The following is a 21953-nucleotide window of genomic DNA, read 5'->3' as shown; positions in this document are numbered from 1 at the left end:
TTTAGGAATTACAATTGTTGACATATGATTGACTACAGTCTAGAAGTTTGATGTTAGGAAGTATGGACCAGATTCTTTTTATATTTTTTTAAAAGCAGCAGCAATCTATATGATTGTCTCCCCTTTCTAAGTCCCAGGAAAGACATTATCACTGCGTTGTCACCACCTTTTTGGACACCCCTTTCTCTTCTGCTTCATGCAAGGAGCCTTTGAGCATTTCAGCATTATAGGGTTCTTATGAGGATTAAATGAGGTACTGTATTTCAAATAGTACTTCAAACCGTACTTCACACACACTAAATGCTACGTAAGTGTTTCTTCTTGCTCTGGCACCCTTCAGGCTGTAGCAGTAGGTGGTTCTCATTGTTTCTTTTCACACGACCAGCCCTGGGCCTCTACCTTTTCCTTTGTTTGTCTCATTCTCTTCAAACCTGCTATCACGAAAAATCTAATTTGACATGAAAAATAAATTAAGAATTTAATAAGTGTGTCTATCAATAAAATCCTAAATGGAATTCCTATAAATTCTAATGTCTCTCCTGCATTTTAAATTCTGATTGCCTCTGGTTACCTGTTTATTTATGCATTTGCAAGTTTTGAGGAACTGATACTATAACTAGGTAATGAACTCTCCCTCGACCCCAGTTCTGTACAACAGCTCTTTAAAAAGGTTAGGTGTTTCCATGTTGACCCCTGAGTCGTTAGCTAATTATGGTCTTTATCAGCTCTAAACTTAAGTTTATGAATAAACTTAAGCATAAAACAAAAGGAAACCGATCTTCTGTTTAGAACCACTCTAAAAGTAAAGTTTGCAACGTGCCATACCAACGAAGAGTCTATGAGACAAGTAACTTGCTTGGCTCAATGGGGTCTGTTGTTGTCTCCACTCTCGAAGAATCTGCTCCTCCTTTCACTTTCTTAAAAGAAAGGTATCTGTTATTCAAGTACCATTTTATGGTCATTCAATCATTATGATTATATTAGAATTTATTCTCCAGATTCTAAAAATTGTCCTTTTTTTTGAATTTTATTTTATTTTATTTTTCTGTACAGCAGGTTCTTATTAATTATCTGTTTTATACATATTAGTGTATACATGTCAATCCCAGTCTCCCAGTTCATCCCACCACCACCCCACCCCCACTTTCCCCCCTTGGTGTCCATTGGTTTGTTCTCTACATCTGTGTCTCTATAAAAATTGCCCTTTAATCAGAATAGTTTTATCTATTAGTTTGATCTTGGCTCAGAGGAACCAGTTAAATAGCGATTTGCAAATATTTTATTATTTATCCATAAAAAAATTTATCTCTTTATATTACTTTCTTGCTGGATGAAAGAAAAAACTATAGTGTAAAACCTTACAATGCAAAGTTTACCTTAAGATCCAAAGATTCTGTAATTTAAAAGTAGCTTCAGGGACTTCCCTGGTGGCGTGGTGGTTAAGAATCCACCTGCCAATGCAGGGGACACGAGTTTGAGCCCTGGCCCAGGAAGATACCACATGCCGTGGAGCAACTAAGCCCGTTCGCCACAACTACTGAGCTGGCGCTCCACAACTACTGAAGCCTGTGCGCCTAGAGCCCGTGTTCCACAACAGGAGAAGCCACCGCAATGAGAAGCACGTGCACCGCAATGAAGAGTAGCCCCTGCCCACCGCAACTAGAGAAAGCCAGAAAGCCTGCGTGCAGCAACGAAGACCCAACGCAGCCAAAAAAAAAAAACTAGCTTCATTTTAAATTAACCTATTATAAATCAATGTATAATGTTCAGATGTACCCAGTACTTTGCTCTAAATTAATTGGAAACTACTGAATCTATCAGTAATGAATAAGCAATATCATTACGGCCTAAAAGATAAGACAGTATCAGGTGTCACGCGTGGTCTTTTGGATGGGCAGAATCAGTCTTCCATCCTTTGACATAGGCAGGAAACTCTTCTGATATTCAAATAATTACTCTGAATATGCATCACATGAATAGCGGACCTAACTTTCTAAAATGACTCCCATGATACAGGGAAAGAACATACTCTTTGGAGTAAATAAACCCAGTTTCAAATCCCAGCTCTCTCAACGACTATCTATGTGATGGTTACAAATCTCTTAACATCTCTGAGCCTCAGGCCACTCATCTTTCCAAAGCAAGGGGTGACGCCATGTTAGCTCACGGAGCTGCTGTTGGGGTTACATTGACGCAGTAGACACTAGGTTCGAGCACTGTGTGACTCCCTGGGGATCCAGAGGGGCCTGTCGTGGGCTCTGTTCTCCAGGGGGTTGCAGTCTCGACACATGAGCCCAGCATGTGCTCTGGTCCCCTGTCTCGGGTGCTGAGGAGCCTGAGGGCGGGGCTGTACCTGGGGTGGGGGGTGTTGGGTAAGATTCCAGAGAGGAGCTGAGTCTTGACAGATGGATGTTGCCCACGGGATGTATGTCAGATGGAGACAGGAGGTTACGTATGTGGCACGGACTAAATACTGCGCAAGACAGATGCATCCCAGGAGGGCGGGGAGGACCAAATTGGCCTGCTCTGGTGATCAGAAGTGTGATATAATTAGAGAGGGGTGGGATGGCGAGATGGGAGAAGCGGAAGGGAGATCAGGGGTAGATTGATTGATTGGGCGACCTTATGCTCCATACCAGGGGGTGGAGATGTATCCAATGAGCAGTGAGCAGCCATTCCAGGGACTTAGGTAAGGAAAAAATGTAGGGAAGATCAGCTGCAGCCGTGGAGGGTGGATTAGTGGGACGGGGCATAGGACAGGTGTACAGGTGTTCCTTTTCATCCACCCAGTTAAGGTATCGCTAATCCTTAGGGAAGGGATCTTATACATGTCAAATGCTAATTTTCATTAGAAACAGGACTTAGGGGAACCAGAAACATTTAGTTCTTTTAGAAGAAAAAGAATGTATCGCCTAATCAAAGTGATTGGTGATGTTAACTGTTTAAAGTATTGTTAAAGTGCATACTAGGACACTCAAAATTGAAAAACTAGCTCAGCCATGACTCTCTGGTAATTTACTGGAAATTACTAATCATGTGAATATTTTTAATTTATTTATTTTTGCTGTGTTGGGTCTTCGTTTCTGTGCGAGGGTTTTCTCTAGTTGTGGCAAGCGGGGGCCACTCTTCATCGCGGTGCGCGGGCCTCTCACTATCGCGGCCTCTCTTGTTGCAGAGCACAGGCTCCAGACGCGCAGGCTCAGCAGTTGTGGCTCACGGGCCCAGTTGCTCCGCGGCATGTGGGATCCTCCCAGACCAGGGCTCGAACCCGTGTCCCCTGCATTAGCAGGCAGATTCTCAACCACTGCGCCACCAGGGAAGCCCCATGTGAATATTTGTAAATCCCAGTTTTCATAAGTGGTAAAGAGGTGGCGTTGTTAGTCCTTCTTCCTCAGGAGAACCTGGACCTTTGTCTTTTTGCTTCTTTCTACCTTCCTTTTACTGGATCACCCTAACCGCTTTTCCCTGAGCCTGTGCTAGGCACTTTTGGGACCATTATGAAACACACTGGGGTGTGTCTGCAATGCCAGTGAATGGATGAGACGGTGTCTTGGCTTACTGAAAGAGCGCAAAAGGAGTGAATGCTCCAGGACGCTTAGTGGATGAGTGTGGCTGACTCTTGGCTGAGGGACAGGGAAGACTCAAGGTTTTGATCACACTGTTTCTCGTTGTTTTCATTCCTGTACCCAAAGGGACCCATGGTTGTCTCTGCAAAGATCAATGTCTGAGGTTGGACTGCAGGCTACACAAAGGCCCTTGAGTGTCATTTATAGTGGAGGCCGTACGTTATCATACGTGACCGCCTCCCTGGAGGTGAGGTCAGTAGCGCTGGGCACAGCCCCCCCACCCGCCGACCAGGAGCCCAGAAGCCACCTGTCAGGATGGGGAGGCAGACATGCAGGTTGAACTCACTGGCCACTGACAACAGAGAAAGTTACCTCCTGCTTCTTCCCCCCACCCCGTCTATCTGGACCATCCATAAATGAAACAATGGCATCACTTAAAAGCGGTCTCAGTTGTAAACCCAGAGCCCCAGAAGGTTGCCGGTGCCTTGAATTGAACAACTTACCGCCTGAGTGACAGATCTCACTGCTGCTCTGCCGTTTGCTCTCAGCGGCTGCTGGCTCTTCCTAATCACGATTATTGATTCCACGGAGTTTAAGGGATGAATTTCTAGAGGCGTTCCGAGCCGGGACCGTTAGGCTTTGGGAGACAGGATCTTGGACATTTTGACAAAGACTAACTGATCTGACTCTGGGTGCTTCACTTTCATTTCTTTAAGTGTTACAATCACGTAAGTACGTGAGAAAAGACGACAAGTTCAGAGAGGCCAATAGTTACTCTTGGGGCAGACAGTGAAAGCCCGCCCAGGGAGCTGCCGAGAGCTGTGGGCTTTGGGAGCCAAGGAGCCACTCGGAGAGGACCTGACCACTCTCCTCAGGTGTCAGCGGAGGAGGGCGGACATGGCCGTATAATGAACACTGTTTTATGTCATTCTCTTCAGCAGAACATTTTCTCAACCGGCGCTTCTAAGTATGTACAGTGTAATTGTTTATGGTGAAAACAGCAAAGCACAGGAAGAAGCTGATGTGCCTTCTATTTCATCAAAGATTATTTTATTAAGTCTATTATTACATTATGCTTGTGATGGTTACCTATATTTGGTTTTCAGCTCCTTAATTTAATTAACAGTCAGTTCTTCAATCTGTGAGATAGTAGAACGATTGGGTAGCAATGTTTGTTTTCTCCATATCGTCGTATCCATTTTGAGCTGTTCTCTGTGTCCTATTTTTTTCATTTCTCTATGTTTCCCTAATAGTGTTTGCCTGTCCAGTGTCAGTGTATTTCCTGCTCAGTGAGAATTGGTAAGAGCTCTCTGAAGTTATTAGTCTCTAGTTAAAATTCTTGTCCTTTATAATATTGCCAAGTGTTATAGGAAATTTGAGGGTTGACATTTGCCTATTATTCATTCATTTGTGCACCAAGTATCTATTGAGCATCTTTATTTTCAAGTCACTGTGCTAGGATCATGATCAAGCTGTGTAGAGAAGCCCAGAGTACACTGAGAGCATATGACAGAATGATGAAATCCCAACAAGGAAATCGGGATGTGCTGTTTCAGCTGAAACTCAAAGGAAAAGTAGGAAGTGGCCAATCAGGGGCTGGAAGGCAGGTGTGGGTCCACCAAGGAGAGGAGCAGCCTTTAGAACAGCCTAGGATCAGAGGAAGTAAAGAGACAGTGGTCATCCCAGCAAATACAATTAAAACCACACACATAGTAAATGAAGCTTGACCAGCACTCAGGAGTATTAATTAGATTTATGAATTTAATGTTGGAAGTGAGCCTTTTCCTAGGCTAATTATTATGTAAAATGTATGTAAATGTAATAGGAAATGCAAAATGATTTTCATAATTTAGTTTCTGAATATCCTTCAGTACCTCAAACCTAATTAAGTGTACAATAAATGTTTATTGAATTGAACGTCATCTTTTTCTTGTGAGAAGTAATTATCACTGAAACCTTTATAGATAAGAAGGCGAAGATCTCAAACCTCCTTTTAACTCGTTGGATGTATAAGGAAGAAGAAGCGTTTAAAATTTATATTCTCATCTCTAAATAAAAGTTAAATACCATGACCCTTCCATAGAGTGCAGAAGCATAAAAAAATACCCTACCCTTACCCTTGGATCAATCTTATTTTTTTTAATAAGAAGAGAAATTCAGAAGGACTACTTCAAATAAGCCATTGGTACAAGTTCATATTTCATCAGGAACGTCACTAGAATCTTGCACGCCTATACTGACCCCTTTGAAACTTCTGCTTCTCACCTCTCAGGGCCACTGACACCCTCCTTTCTCCTTTGCTTTCCACCCCCCCCAATAGGTGGGAAAGGGGGTTGGGAGGTGGGAGAAATGGGCGAAGGGGCATGAACTGTGGGGTGATGGATGGTACCTGGACTTGTCATGGTGGCCCCTCTGTAGTGTATACAGATGTTGAATTGTAATGCTACATACCTGAAAGGTATATTAGAATTATATTTTTTTTTAAAAAACTGGGAACCATGGAGAATTATTACAAAGAATTCTCTGAAAACAACTATCATCAAAAGCAATTAAAATGTAATGAAAGCTTAAAATTAATTAGTAATTAATTAAAAGAAAAGAACAATTGCATGGACCAGAAGCCTTGGGTTTGCACCTGGGCTGTGTTGTTTACACTACTGTGTGACCTTGGGCATCCTGTGAACTCTGAGTCTTTCTTTAGTTCTGAAATTGGGTCTAACACACGATCTATCCGTTTCACAGCATCTTCATGAGGATTAATACAGGCGAAAGTTGTTTGTAAACTGAAGTGCTAAGAAAGGGTAAAACTATAATATCAGGATTTGCTTAACAAAACACACTGACTAGATTGATGTTCAGTTTTTATTCCCTTTATTCCTCGTTTTTGGTAAAATGCTTAAAACTTCTAATCACTACTGCCCTTTAACTTTTATGCCAATATACCGAGACGACTACTACTACTACTGAAGTAGACTACTACTTCAGTAGTATCTGTGGGGACTTCCCTGGTGGCGCAGTGGTTAAGAATCCGCCTGCCAATGCAGGGGACACGGGTTTGAGCACTGGTCCGGGAAGATCCCACATGCCGCGGAGCAACTAAGCCCATGCACCACAACTACTGAAGCCTGAGCGCTTACAGCCCATGCTCCGCAGCAAGAGAAGCCACCACAGTGAGAAGCCCACACACTGTGACGAAGAGTAGCCCCTGCTCGCCACAACTAGAGAAAAGCCCGTGTGCAGCAACGAAGACCCAACGCAGCCATAAATAAATAAATAAAAACAAATAAATTTATATTAAAAAAATAGTATCTGTATTCTAAAGGAAACCCATACTTTGACAATAAGTTTATGGTCGTTGTAAGAAATATGTGCAGTCATTCTGTAAAATCATCAGTTTTAGAAGACCTACTGTTCCAATCCAAGCCCCACAGAGATGAGAAAGCACTGCTGGTTGGAGAGGTTACAAACAAGGGCTCTTTCCTGGGAACGAAGGTGCAGAGCTGTTCAGAAGCATCAAATATGCAGCCAACCACAGCATGAAGTTTGGTGACCCTGGGTTTAAATCCTAGTGCTTGTTTGCCCTATAATCTCGGGCAAGTGATACTTTTCTGTCTCATTTTCTTCCTCAATTAGTTGTGAGTGATAATATCTACCTCAAAGGGCAGCTAGGAGGTGAATGACAGTAAGCAGAGCAGTCAGGACAGCATCTACCACAGGCGTTATCAGCTCAATATAGGAAAGCTTTTCTTATTTATTGTTGACTCTATTCTGGTCTGTAAAGACGGCAGTACCTTGTAGATAACTTGGTAGCCTCTTTTTTTATGCCTGTGTCATAGGAAAGTTTCTAAGTCCCAGTATAATACTTCTGAACCTCAGTTATGATCTGACAGGAATAATAATCATGCTAATAAAAAAATGAAGAATTGTTGTTACTTGGATTGAGTAGCTATAGTGTGGCAGTCCCATGCTTGGTCCTTTATGAAGTGATTTCTAATCATCCAGAGCAGAGTTCCTGGTCAAATGCCAGCACTCTGTGTACAGATACAGGAACTGAGGTCTGGGGGGGTTAACAGTCAGCCATGCTCTCCCTGTGCAACAGTGCATGGCCTGCAAGGCCCCTCCCAGGAGCCATCCCTACCACAGACATCGTCCCTGCAGAATCTCTCTGGAACCAATGTGGTTACACCTTCCTTTGCAGACATGGGCTTTTCTGAAAATTAATATCCTTTCTTTATTGTCTCTTCCAGTGTTAAGAAAATATATAATGCCTTTGTTTTTAGATTATGATCCTTGTAATCTTTGGGGTTTATCTCTAATACTTCATTCTTAGAAGTTAAAGCAGGGTTTTTTGGTTTTGGTTTTCTTCATTTTTGTTTTTAAGCTAAGACTTCCTTTTTATTTTTTTGGTCAAGCCTAACTCCATCAAAATCTGCTCAGTGTTTACTAGTGAAGTTTTGATCACTTGAAGGACTTGGGTTAAACAGCTTTGTTTTAATGTATTGGATTGTTTTAATCAAATTCATCAGTCTTTTTTTTTGATATGTATGTTCTTTTTTCATATCACCGTGTTTAATAGTCTCCGGAGGATAAAGAAAGAAAATACCAATTCTTTTGAAATGCTTATTAATAGTTTTTTTTTTTTAATTGTTCCCTCTTCTTTATTGAAGAATTGTAAACTGCAAGACCATCTTAAACCTTTGGGACTAAAGGTTCTTTTGTCACAGTTCTGGAACCTTTGGAAAAGGTTCTATCCATTGCTAAACTTGTTTAAGGAAAGGATCTCTAAATACCTGACTTCCAACCTAAAATTTTTCCTTTTTTCATTGGTACACATAGTCACAAAAGCTAAAATGTCATTTAACAGTAAAACTTCAGTTTTATGTTACTATATTGGCTCGGTTTTTTTATGAGTTATTGTAGCTGAATTGCTACAGAGTGTGTTCACAAAAGGTACTAAATCCCTTATTACCACTGCCACCACCCTTCCCCCACCTGATTTTAGGTGACTTTTATTGTATTAAAAAATAATACTCTGCATTCCTTTACTGCCAGGAAACAAAGATCATTTTTATTAAAGTTGCTTTTAGGATGACAGTGTCAGTCATCTCTTTGAAAATTCATTTTGGAAACTAAGTTTGTTCTTCCAGAACCCTTGAAAAGAAGCCTGAAAAATTGCAGGGGAAGATAATAATAATAGAGCAGATGTATTTGAGCAGTTATACTGTGAAACTTAATTTAACTTTCCCTCAAACTCCATTTCAAACTTGCTTTTGTGCATGAAGATATACTGTCTCGCTTTCCTTCCCTCATGTCTCAGATTTTCTTTTTCTTCAACATAATCCCCTCCGAAGGATTCTGTGTAGGAGACCAGAGCTCCAGTCTGATGCTCCGGGGCCCGCAGGGCAGGTGCACAGGCCTTGCTCAGGGCCTTCTCTGCAGAAGGCCAGGCCAGGGGCCACTGGCCTGGGAAGGGTGCAAGGGGCTCCCACTGCCAAATTCTACCACCACTGCCCCCAAAACAACCAACACATCTGTAATATTTTGACTTCACCTTAATGATTAAAATGGAGAGCAAATGAAATAACTAAAATTGAGAGAAGATGGCTCTTGTAACCTGCGGCGTGATTAGAGAAGGCAGAAAAAGGAGTTCCAAGTTTGCCTGGAAGGCACCTGTGGGGAGGTGGAGGGGAGCAGAGTCCCAGGCTCTGCGTGTTTGCAGGCTGCTCTCCCTGCCCTCCCCCAGAGAGCAATCTACCTGGTTCTTATTCCTCACGTTGGGCATCACAGCGGGATGGGAGTCAGCAACCAGCCCTGGCTGTCATGCCCTGCAGCGTCCTTCTGCCAGGAGCTGGGCAGTATGGAAACTGTGAGGAAAACCCTGCCACTCCTGGGATTCCTCTCCGGGAAACTCGGGCACTCTCGGGACAGGCCTGCTGGGACCCTGGCAGGCATCTGAGCCAGAGCCCGGCCATTACCCTCAGTGTTTGGTCCTATTGATGAAGAATCCTCGTGCCCCTCGGGAGTCTGATGGGAGACTTGTTGAGACTTGGGTGGGTCTTTGTTGGCACAGGTGGTCGTAGTGAATGGAGATTGCATTGGGAATCCAAAGACATGAGCTTTTTGTTTGCTGTCATTGCTTTATCTCTAATTTGGGGGGAAAGTTGATGGCTGTAGGTGGCACAGGACAGTCTTCAGGCGTCACCGGCAGTAGGAGCGTTTGGGCACTAGGTCCAGGCCAGATGTTCTCGGGGAAGCTGATGCCACAAGAGATTTGTTTTTTTCCAATAGATCTTTTTTGGAGTATAATTGCTTCACAATACCGTGCTAGTTTCTGTTGTACACCAAAGTGAATCAGCCATATGCATACACAGTCCCCATATCCCCTCCCTCTTCAGCCTCCCTCCCATCCTCCCTACCCCACCCCTCTAGGTCATCGCAAAGCACCGAGCTGATCTCCCTGTGCTATGCGGCTGCTTCCCACTAGCTATTTATTTTACATTCGGTAGTGTGTATATGTCGATGCTACTCTCACTTTGCCCCAGCTTCCCCCTCCACGCCCCTGTGTCCTCAAGTCCACTGTAGACACTGACACTCCCCCTCTGTACCCTCTTTCACTCTGTACAAACCTCTGTCAGCATCTTGTCCCAGTTCTTTGTTGGAGGGACCTGTTTCTAACACCCCGAGAACGGGGACAGTGTGGACTTCATTCCTCTTTTTCTTCTTCCCTTGTGCCTGGCACAAGGCTTGATATGTGATAAATATCGTAGAAAATAAGGAAATATGAATAAAATAGTTTTCTTCTCACTTGTTGACGTCACAACTTGCCTGATCTTGTACCAGGGATTGTAAAAATACCAGAGCTGGAAAGGACCTTAGTGGTCAGGGGATGATTTGGTGGCAGTGCTGGACCCAGTCACCTGGGCATGGGGATGCCAGTTCACTGTGCTCTCAGCGGCACCCCCTTCGGGACAGTGGCATTTGTATGCTGGCTCACCTGGCCTGCACTACTGCTACCTTTAGGGACTGAAAGATCCTGACTTGAGTATAATAATGATATTTAGTATGGCTTTGATAGTATTTGATTTTTCTAGTTTTATTCAAATCCCTAGAGCTATTTAAGAAAAACAAGCTTTAAAAATAGTAGCAGACCTTGAGTTATAATTTTTATAGTCATGCATTTGTTATGAAATTGTGATGATTAAATTATGACAAACGTAACTGAAATGAAATGTGCAAAGGAAAACGTCTTCACTTGTTAAAAGGAGGAGAAGTCACTCTGAAAGATGTTCCATCTTGGACTAATTTACTTGAAATTTGGCGCCTGTCGTGAAGATTAATAACATGTGGCCTTTTACACAGCTTCTCGGCCCAAGTCTAATGTTCTAGTTGTCCTTTTATTATCCCAAACCTCCATAACTAAAGGATTTTTCCTTCCTGCCCTTTGTTCACAATATGGAGCTGTAATTGAGTTCATATTTCTCGCCCAGCCTTTCAGCTATAATTAATATTTTATTATATCAGATTTTTTCACTAACTAGCAGAGCAGCAGGGTGTGGGAGCACGTGCTCAGGCGTGCTTACACATACACACACACACACGTGCACACACATGCAGAACAGAAGTAACTTAGGGGTGCCAGGCGAGCTCCTGATGATGAATTATGGCCGAGAGAGCATCAGTTTTATTTGTGGTACCCTGAAAATATGCCACAGCAATAGATGGCCGATCCTATCCAGAAGAGAGCAGGACAAAGAGAAACTAAAGTGGGCAACATAGAATATTCGACCCCACGGATCAGTTTATGCTGTGCAGTGTGTTACCCAGGGTCCATTGTTTGTGGAAAACTAGTGATCAGACCTCATTTGTGAGTCAATGAGCAGGACAGGCTCTGTCAGCTGCTCTCAGCACCAGTGTTATGTGGATCCTAGTCATGATGACAAACACATTGAACTTATTGAACTGACCTTTCTTTTTCCTCATTTTAAACTGGTGACAATACTTTTAAAATGTAGTTCAGTTGTACCAGGTCATTGGGATCTTCAGGGTGTCATTTCAGTAAATGCTGACAGGTTTAGGGAAAGGATGTGACTGAAAAAGAACAGGAAGAAAATGCATTCTGCGTTATTGCATAAATAAACCTGAATTACACATTTATTTTACCTGCCTTGAATATAATTTATACTTTCATTTTCCCTCACCCCCCCGCAAAGAGTTAATCTTCAGGAAGATATTAATACTAGACTTCATTCTTTTTTTCTAGAGAGAGAATAGGTGGTTTTTACCAAAAATTGCAGATCAAGCTGAAAGTCACTAATAGTGCCATGAAATGAAAAATATTCTAAGTCCTTGAAATGATGAGAAATGACAACTTTAAAGGATTGGCAAAAGCAGCAATGAAACGGATCAGTACTTTTCTCCTCCTCACCCCCCACCATCCTGCTATCTGGTTGGATAATCCTTCAATATTTTATGCTGATAAGAAACAGAATAAGTGGGTAGGAAAATGGACTTATGACTAAGGGCTTAATCCGGAAATGAATTAGGACACACATCTTGAAGTCAGTTTCAAGTCTGCAGCAGGCTTCCCCTAACATCTTCAAAGTTAGAAAAGACCAAAACCATTTTGTCACATTTGAACTTTCAAGTTTAACAAACTACATGAAAGATGTTCAGATGTTCTTTTCTAGGTTATACTTCATGGGCTAGTCTATATAAATGCAGATTTCTTATTCTCCTTCTAAAAGCCTCAGAGTTTTGTTGTAGAAAAGCCTAGCATCAGTTAAACTTTAAATTAAATTTCATTCTGTAAGAAAGTTCGGATACAGTGATGTCACATTTTTGGCAGATTCATCTTCACAATGGATTGTGCCCTCACATTGCAAATGCCTTAGGAAAGTTTTATGTGATTTTAAATTCCAGAACAGTGGTGGAGGAAGGCTAGGAATGGTGAGACTTTGATAAACAAAGAGGCCGTCAGTAACACATTAAAAGGATAAAAGGATTTTAACTCAGCTCACTAAGCTAGAAACCTCTGCTTGGTTTTCCATCTGTGAGAATTTGCTTTTTTCAATCATCCTTTTAGGAAAAACGTTCAAACAGTGAGATTTTCAAATGTACTTTTGAGATGACACTTGTGGTTGGAAAGATCTTGTGAAAATCATCAGTGGGATGATGTTATTTGTACAAATGAAAAACGCATCAGTCACCAAGTTCTGTCCAGGCACCGCTGACCTGGATGCCAGTAGTGTGTTTATTTCCATCCAGGAGGCAGCAGTGTGTGGCCACTGGGCAGCAGAACGAATTCAGCCATTTTTCATTAGCACTTGGACTTTGATAAAGGGGAATAGAAAAGAGCTGCTTGACCTTTCGGTGCTTAAATTATTAAAGAGCAAATAGATTTGAGGTCTGGATGCTTGCAAATCTAATTTGTCTTGTGGAGCAAGGATGAAAAGACATTTTGGGTTTGAAATTGCTCTAGTCAACTTAGTTCTTCCTTTAATATATCTGAAGATGAGTAGATGGTAGCTATTTAAAAAGTAATACGTCTGGAGTAGAGTGCATGGCATAACGTACCAACTGGCTGAAATGGAGGCCCACTAAATAATCATTTAATTCTTGAATTTTCATCTGATCCTCATCAACTTGCTACTTGGAAAAATTAATTTTTTTCAGCCGTATTCACTTAGATGGCATTAAAATTACAAAACAATTGTCTTTCTCCAGGGGGTGTCAAATATCATATTGTTCAAGTTAAATCAGGCCAGTGCCTGCCACATACTAGGGGCTCAGAAAGTATGCGTTGACTTAATAAATGAGGAAAGCTGGGGAAAGATGGATGGAAAGTGAGGATGGAGATGAGGGGAGAGAGGAAGCAGAGTTGCAGCTTCCGATTCTCTCCATTTCTCCTTATTTGCAGGTTGTACAGGATAAACTTGCAATCTAACCTGCATTATCTTATCGCAAAACCTTTTTCTTGGTAATTCCCTTCTCTCTTACCTCTTGGGTATTCAGGAAATGAATACAAAAGAAACTTAGTATTAAGTTTTAGTAAAGCGAAGCATATTAGTGAATATCAGCATATTTCCTCCCTCCTACTACATATAAGGTATATAAAGTAAAAATTACTTCTGGATTACGTTACGCTTTCAAAAATATGTACTTCGTGGCCCACTTCATTCTGTCTCGTGAGATACAGCAGTGACTAACTGTATTGTCGGGTGGTCAGGAGACCACATCTACTGTTTAATTAACTATGCCCCAGATAGAATGGGCACCTCACCTCTGAACCTCAGTTTTCTCACAAGTAAAACCAGAAAACAAAACCTACATGTGCAGGGCTCCTGGCCTAGCACTTCCTGTATGGAATAACTTCTGCAAATTTTTTTCTTCGCATAAATCTTCATATTTCTACTTTGTCTAGTATACTAGGCTTTCCGGAAGTTGTTTTTAAAGTGGAATTTTGAAAATCATGTCCTATAGGAAGTAAATTGGAAAAGCTTGCTGATAGAAGAAAGCCAGTGTTAAAAATTACTTAATGGAGAATCTCTTTGCAAAGCAATTAATTATTCTTTGATTTATCCATCTTGTGAGAGTAGTTCTTGTATGCTGAATAAAAATTCTGAATAAAAAAAAATATAAAATGTACCTTGGAGACCCATCTAATTCTCTCATTTCATAGGAGAAAAATAAGAACCAAAGATGTTAATTTAAAACCCCAGTTTTAGCAGAATTAGGAGTAGAGTCTAGGGGGATGCACACGCCAGTGTCTGCTACCCTTACAGAAGGCGTTGCAGGAAAACAGTCACACTTTCTTAATGATGTTTGCACTTCTCTAACGGAAGCCTTGAGTGTTACACATTGTCCCTCTGTTACATTCTGTTGGTTGCATGCAATCTTCAAGGTTAGCCAACGCCATACTTGGTGGGAGAAATGCCAAAGAACTTGCAGATATAGTGGAATCGCCACATCTGACTGTAGATGTAAGAGGTCAGGGAGAAGCGGGAGTGAAATCAAAGCCCCCTCTGTCTTTGCCTGTGTTCCTTGTTCCCCCCACCCCCAAAGGAAGGTCCTTCCTAAATTCTTCCTTCCATGTTGGATACACCCTGCAGTGAGAACTCGGCAAGATTTGGTGGAGCATCTTAGGGGACCAATAGAAAGTCTTGATGTTAGGAAGTAAGAGTCATATTTCTCTTCTTTTCTTTAAGTTTACATCCCTGCTCAGAAGTCCCTTTATCATTATTTACACTGTAAGCCTGCTGGACTCCCTGCCTACTGAGCAGTCATTCTGATGTTGTACAACCGCCAGTTTTTCTTTGGACAGAATTACAAACCGAACGGCAGCTGCGTTGCATGACTGAAATAGAATGTGCTAAGTGGTTGTACTTCCAGAAACAGGAGATTCACTGGGTGCAGATTCAGAGTTCACACGGACAGGAGCACAGGGAGGGACCTCTCTGGGCCGACCCCAGCTCTTGGCCTTGGTAGGCACCTCCCTTCTATTCTGTTTCCCCGGCTTTAATGAGCGGCTGTGCTGAGCAGCCCCAGGGTTACAGCGTTGCTCGGGGAGTCAGGGTGCTTTTCTGACAAGGTAAGAAAAAGATATATCTCCTTGTCAGAAGGACTTGCAATCTAGTCTGGATTCAGTTTTTGAAAGCTGTTGTCGAGGTTTGTTTTTTCTCAGTATTAGAAACTTTTCTTTTCCCCAACCAAACTGCACAACAGTTCATCATTCTAGTAAATGTATGTAGCTCAATAAAGAATTCCATCCCTTCAAAGTTTCTCCTCTTCTCCTAAGGTTAATTCGAAATTCACAGATATTGGAGGGGGGGTGGGGAGGGAAAGGTGAGTAGGGACCAGGAGATCCACTCCTTGGCGGGGACATCTGTCTCACTGGCATCTTCTGAGGATACTCATTCCCATCTTATCTTTATATAGAATTCAAGTAGCCCTGTTCATGATTTACTCTTAGAAACCACTTGTAACCCCAGGGTGTTGGCTTTTGAAATTCCAGTGCCTTTTCTCTGCTTTTCTGATGTCCTCACTTTCCACTGACCAAATATGGTGAAAACAAAGGAATAGAAGAAAATATGGGAAGTTACACCTTGGTTAACCCGAATCATCACACATTGTATCTTGGAACTTGATAAAACTTCACACACAATCATACAGATGTCACCGAAGAAAATATTACATTGCCTTTTTTAATAAACTTACGGTTAATATTGATTGGTTCATTGACTAGGTAAACTGAGTTCATTTTCTACAAATTCATCTTCAGTTACATGTAAGAAGAATGTTACCTTGGTCTCCTGCTCACATAAACAGCAGAGATTGTTATATAAAAACGTTTTAACTATGGTAAATTTTCTTTCCCTCCAGAAGTTGTCTTATTTGGGGGTGAGAGAGTTCTGTGCAAAGGCATTAAGCACTTTCCCTCTCTGTCATAGAGCAAGTGTTGAATCCGTGTCCATTAGGCACTAAGCACTTATTATTGGCTCTCTCCAGTGTGTTCTTTATTTGGGGTCTCCTGTGGGTCTCCACAGTTGAAGACCATGGGAATCAACTCTGTTATCCGAAACTATCACTGATAATACTCTCTTTTTTCTAGTGTCTACCAAATAGTTGTCGAGGAAGAGCGTCCTCGAAGAGCTAAAAAGACAACAGAAATCTTAAAATGCTACCCGGTGCCCATCCACTTCCAGAATGCTTCTCTACTGAACTCCCAGTACTACTTCGCTGCTGAATTCCCAGCCAACAGCCTCCAATCGGCTCAGCCTTTTACTATTGGTGATAATAAGACATACAGTGGATACTGGAACACCCCTCTCCTTCCCCATAAAAGCTACAGAATTTATTTCCAAGCTGCTAGCAGAGCCAACGGGGTAAGTTTTATAAATGGCTGTTTACTTAGGCCATTCAGTGTTATCAGTGCGAACACAGTCAGATCAGATAAGGTAGCAGTAAGAAGGAAAGTCATGCTTTTGTGTGCTTTTACTTGGAATAAATGTGTTTTATTTGCTCTTTTTAAAATTATTTTCACCTGGAGAAATTCATGGGAAGAAATGCATATATTCATATTTGTTTGGGTAGGAAGAAGATATTGTCAACATGATGGTTTTTATTTTCAGTTTTTACTTGTTACCAAAAGTTGGCTACTAATTCTGCTTAGCCTACTATTTCACAGGGAAATAGTACAGCTCTAACACGTACATTCCGCTCATTTACAATTTTGTGAGATTCACAACATCTGTCTTTTCAGCATATTCTGTACCATTTCTTTGGTTCCACAAGAGTTTATGCTGCCTATAGCTGGGACTAAATTAGTTATCTTTCTTTTTTTTCTAAGAGAAAACAGCTTTGGAAAGATGAGATAGAAACAAAATAAAAACTATCAAGTTGTTTTTGAATTTTTTTCCCTTTCCTGTTCAGACCAACCCAGAGCTCTGATGAGATAGGAAAGTCTCCTTAGAAGGAAGGGCGAATTTTCCAGATATGACAGTGGTTTCCTCCTTCACAGCGTGGGTCTCGGTACCATCACTGCCTTTGGCCAGTGAGAAGCGGGGGAAATCAGGGGCACGGGTTTTGCCCACGAGTGTCTGCACAGGGAGCCAGTGAGGGTCCGGAGGAGGAAGCCAGGGGGGCCACCTGGCAGAGGCGTTCTGTGTGTAACTCCAGGCTCGCCATCTGCTCCCAGGGTGTCCATCAGCACCACCGCCAGCACTGGAGCTGGAAAATGTATCAGAGCGCAGTCCAAGTGCTAATCACTGTGTGGTTAATGCCACACTTGGAACAATGAGAACCTCCCTTATCCGTATTTAAAGAGAACTGCAGAGATTTTATTTGTTTCACATAAAACATGAATAGTGATTTTTTTCCCCCTCTTTATTTAACACAGGAAACCAAAATAGACTGTGTCCAAGTGGCCACAAAAGGTAGGTTGAAATTGTGCGAAGCTCTGCTGTCTTCTGTCCTTTACGAGTTTAGATGGCGTTTCAGAACTTCTTGAAATGTTCATGTCATTGAAATCAGTGTGTGCTTCTAGGTGTGTGCTAGGATTGTAGGCCAGTTAAATTTGACTGTGTTTCACACAGGTATTTCTTTTAAATGAGAAGTCACATTGCTGTGTTTCAAAGCAGTTTTCAATGGTTATCTTTTTAAAACTTCTATTAAAATAGAATTATTTCTGTTAAAATAGAATATTTTTATATGATCTCGTTTATACTGTGGTATAAACCACAGTACCCTGCATAGTAATACTGTGTCTAACGAATGTTCAGATGCATAATAGTAAAATACCTGCTGCTGTTTTAAAGCAATTATCTAGTTATAATAGGTCTGTAGAGTCTGCGTGGGCTTTTTTCACTGGGGATGTGTGTCTCTTTGAACCCAGGAACCAGGTGATGTTATTGTGGACCTTGTGTTTCCCAGGCCTGGTTACAATCCTGAGAAAATGGGATGGAGGCCGAAAGGTAGATTAGGATGAACCAGCATGAGCTCACCACACAGGGCCTCCTAAAGAAGAGTGCAGGTGTGTGTGCGCGCGTGTGCGCGTGTGTGTGTGCGCGTGTGTGTGCGCGTGTGTGTGTACATGTACTGTAACATCATCTCGTCAACCTCGCAGTGTGCTTTTACCATCCCATGTGGAAGTATTTGAGAAGATGCCGCGAGAAACATCCGATGCTGCGGGAAAACGAGGCAGTATACGTTAACACTTGCAGTTAAATGCACTCTTTCAGATCAGTAGAGGAACCATGAGGACAGGGAGAAGTGCTGGGAGATTGAATTTGGGAAGGACGGCAAGAAGGCAGAAGGCACCAGGTTTTGTCAGCTCATAGGGGGTCACTTGACAAGTTCTGTTGGATGAACGTATCTTGTTTTTGCTGTTTAACGCTCAGGCAGCTTAGTTTGAATATATCATGGGTGCCCATCAGCATTTTCAAAATTCTCATTGAATTCGTATTTCTTGAAGAAACATGACCTTTTTATTCCATTAACTTGACAAACACTTCTTGGTTTCATGTTACGTGCCAGGCCTTGTGGGAGGTGCTCACCTCATTTGTATTTTGTTTGTCCTCATGGGCTCATAGCTCTATTTCCAAGAATCTCCTTATAGTGATTTTAAAACACTCAATTCTTTATATCATATTGTACCTGATTAAGAGCCTTTATTCGTAGGGATAAATTAATAAAAAAATGAGATTACAGATATTGATGTGTTTTCTAAACTGTAATTCGCTGTTGACTATTAATTATCACAGTATTATAAGGCCTTTGAATGAGGTATCGACGTTCTCAGGCCTCCGATCAAGGCCCATGCTCGGATTGCTTTATTGAATTCTGCTGACCCTTGAGGTCTCAACAGAAAACCCAGTTCCAGAGTGCCTGATTCATAATGCCTTGCGTTTCACATCACAGCTGAAAGTTAAAATTACTTTCATATGTATGTTCTCATTTATTTCTTCTAAGTTACTGTGAGAAAGGAGACATGTATTGCTATTTTTATTTTTGAGACAAAGAAAATGCATTATTTGGGGAGATGAATTGACTTGCCAAGGGCACTCAGCTAATAATCTGTGTGTCAAGGCTTGATCCCAAGCATTTGGCCTCCTACACCAGTGTTTCCCTGTATCTCATGGCTTTTCACCCAGCAGAACCTCTGGCCAATCGTAGTTCTGCAGCATATGAGTATCTGTCCTCCTTTTTATTAGAACTGAGTCACCACCCAGTTGACTCTGGAAAGAACAGAATATCTGCCATCCCGTTCATGTGCAGAGTTAAATAATTATATAAACAACACTAGTAAATATGGAAATGTGATGTTTGCTGTTTTCACAATAGATTGAATTAGATGGTGATTTGGATCGTTTTCTTGTATCATCAGCTAGATTTAATCAATATTGTAATTTGTTTTTCAATTCGCCAAAGGATGATTAGGCAATCAGATGACCTGATTGACTAAATATTTCTCTGCTCATATTTTCTGAGTCATTTGCAAACATTTACACAGCAACAAACTCTATCCAACCAAATAACCTTTTCGGGGGGAAGAGGGAAACAAATTTTAATTTTGATTGCCTCACTTTGTCATTCCTATTCATAAAATCACAGCACAGGAGGGAACCTCAGGAGATAGTCTCCTGCTGGGTGAAAACTACACTGTTTGGTACCATTTTATTTCATGAATTTCTATACGTACAGGTTCAGCAACCTTCCTTTACAGCACTGTATAATGTTTCATCACCTTTATAATCAGATAATTTTTTGCTTATTCATACTAAAATTGATTTTGCAATGAAGGAAGCCATTCCATCTTGATGACTTCATCAAAACAGAGAAATTGGCAGGTCTGACAGTGTTACTGGTACCATATCATAAAGATGTTTGAAATTTAAAAGAGTTCAAGCATCTTGACTGTTTTTGCCACTTAGCGCTGACAATATAGTGGCTTAATTGAATTTTCAGACACTAAACCACTTTCCTGAGCAGCATTTTGAATTTACAAAGATTTCAGTGTTCACATGAAACAATTGTTGACAAGTATCTTTATAGAGAATGTATGGAGGTGGATTTTTTTCCGCAAGGAACTAATTTGTAATTTCAAACACGGATATGTCTCTTAAAGATATATTTCATGCTAGTTATAAATTTAATGTAGTGATTATTTTAATCGTATTCCAAGGGTACATTTTGATTCTAATCATCTCAAATGTAAAGCCTCATAAAAAATTGGACACCAGAAAATACCTAAGGTGCGTCATTACATATCTCCATATGTTGGGGAATTGCCTGTATTTTTATATATCCTCCTTTAATTTATATACCTAGATTCATCATAAGTATATGTGGTTAGCTATAGGCAAACTCACCCCAGACTCTTCTATCTCTTGAGTTAAAAAGACACCATACAGGACTTCCCTGGTGGCGCGGTAGTTAAGAATCCGCCTGCCAATGCACGGGACACAGGTTCGAGCCCTGGTCTGGGAAGATCCCACATGCCACGGAGCAACTAAGCCCGTGTGCCACAGCTACTGAGCCTGCGCTCTAGGGCCCGTGAGCCACAACTACTGAGCCTGCAAGCCACAACTACCAAAGCCCGTGTGCCTAGAGCCCGTGCTCTGCAACAAGAGAAGCCACTGCAATGAGAAGCCCATGCACTGCAACAAAGAGCAGCCCCCACTCGCCGCAACTAGAGAAAGCCCGCACGCAGCAATGAAAACCCAATGCAGCCAAAAATAAAATAAATAAATTTATAAAAATTAACTAAATAAATTAAATTGTAAAAATAAAAAAAGAAAGACAGCATACGATGACAATATACTTGATGTTTTGGGGTTACCCTCCCAACAGGATTCTTTTTAATCTTTATGGTGGAGTACATAGAATGGCTTTTAGCTATTTTTAGATTCTCCTAATTTTTATTTTGATTTTTAATCACATTCACATTTTTATAGTTGAATTCTGTTTAACACCACTTGATCCAGCTATGTGTTAGCAATGCTTGTATATGTTTTCCTTAACTTTCACATACCTTATGGCTGCCTATGGTAACTAGTAGGGTGGAAACTCTTTTCTGCTAGTTTTGGAAGAATTTGTTAGTGATCAATTCTAAAGAATTTGTTGATGATCAATTCTAAACTGACAGGAAACTTTTACTTTCACTTAAAAGTAAAAATCTGTCTTGTTAGTAAATTACATTTCTTGTATTAAATGAGGTATAGTCATTCTAATTGATATAATAATTAGTTTAAACTGTATACTTTGCATTAATCTCCCATAAAATAACTTTTTCCATGACATGATGCCAGCTATGTTTCTCCTTGACAGTATAGCCATTTGGGAGCTTTCTTGTTATACATTTATTAAAAAAAAATATTTGAGGACACACGTAGATCAAAAGTGAGGGGATGGAAAAAGATATTTCATGCAAATGGAAATGACAATAAACCAGGGGTCACAATACTCATATCAGACAAAACAGGCTCTAAAACAAAGGACATAAAGAAAGATAAAGAAGGACACTACATAATGATAAAAGGATCAGTACAAGAAGAGGATATTACACTTGTCAACATACATGTACCCAGTATAGCAGCACCGAAATACATAAAACAAATACTAACAGACATAAATGGAGAAATTGGTGGGAATACATAATAGTAGGAGACTTTAACACCCCACTCACATCAATGGACAGATCTTCTGGACAGAAAATCAGTAAGGCAACAGAGATCCTAAATGATACAATAGAACAGTTAGAGTTAATTGATATTTTCAGGACATTTCATCCAAAAAAACCCAGAATACACATTCTTTTCAAGTGCACATGGAACATTCTCTAGGATTGACCACATACAAGGGCACAAAACAAGCCTCAACAAATTTAAGAGG

At 41.1% G+C, this 21953-nt stretch overlaps 1 protein-coding gene across 1 annotated transcript in view; it reads left to right on the top strand.

Moving 5' to 3' along the window:
- The window catches only part of PTPRM (protein tyrosine phosphatase receptor type M), a 750850-nt gene that overhangs the window by 466139 nt on the left and 262758 nt on the right, over positions 1–21953 (top strand). The window contains exons 12-13 of the mRNA XM_089894939.1: positions 16174–16447; positions 17461–17497. Coding sequence (XP_089751065.1) covers positions 16174–16447; positions 17461–17497 — 311 coding nt within the window. The remainder of the gene's footprint in view (positions 1–16173; positions 16448–17460; positions 17498–21953) is intronic.

Source organism: Delphinapterus leucas, chromosome 14 (genome assembly GCF_059928025.1).
Source record: "Delphinapterus leucas isolate spDelLeu-1000000601 "Yukka" chromosome 14, BTC_Dleu_Yukka2, whole genome shotgun sequence".
NCBI lineage: Eukaryota > Metazoa > Chordata > Mammalia > Artiodactyla > Monodontidae > Delphinapterus > Delphinapterus leucas.
The sequence above is the reverse complement of the archived record's forward strand: the minus strand, read 5'-3'. Positions and strand labels throughout refer to the sequence as shown.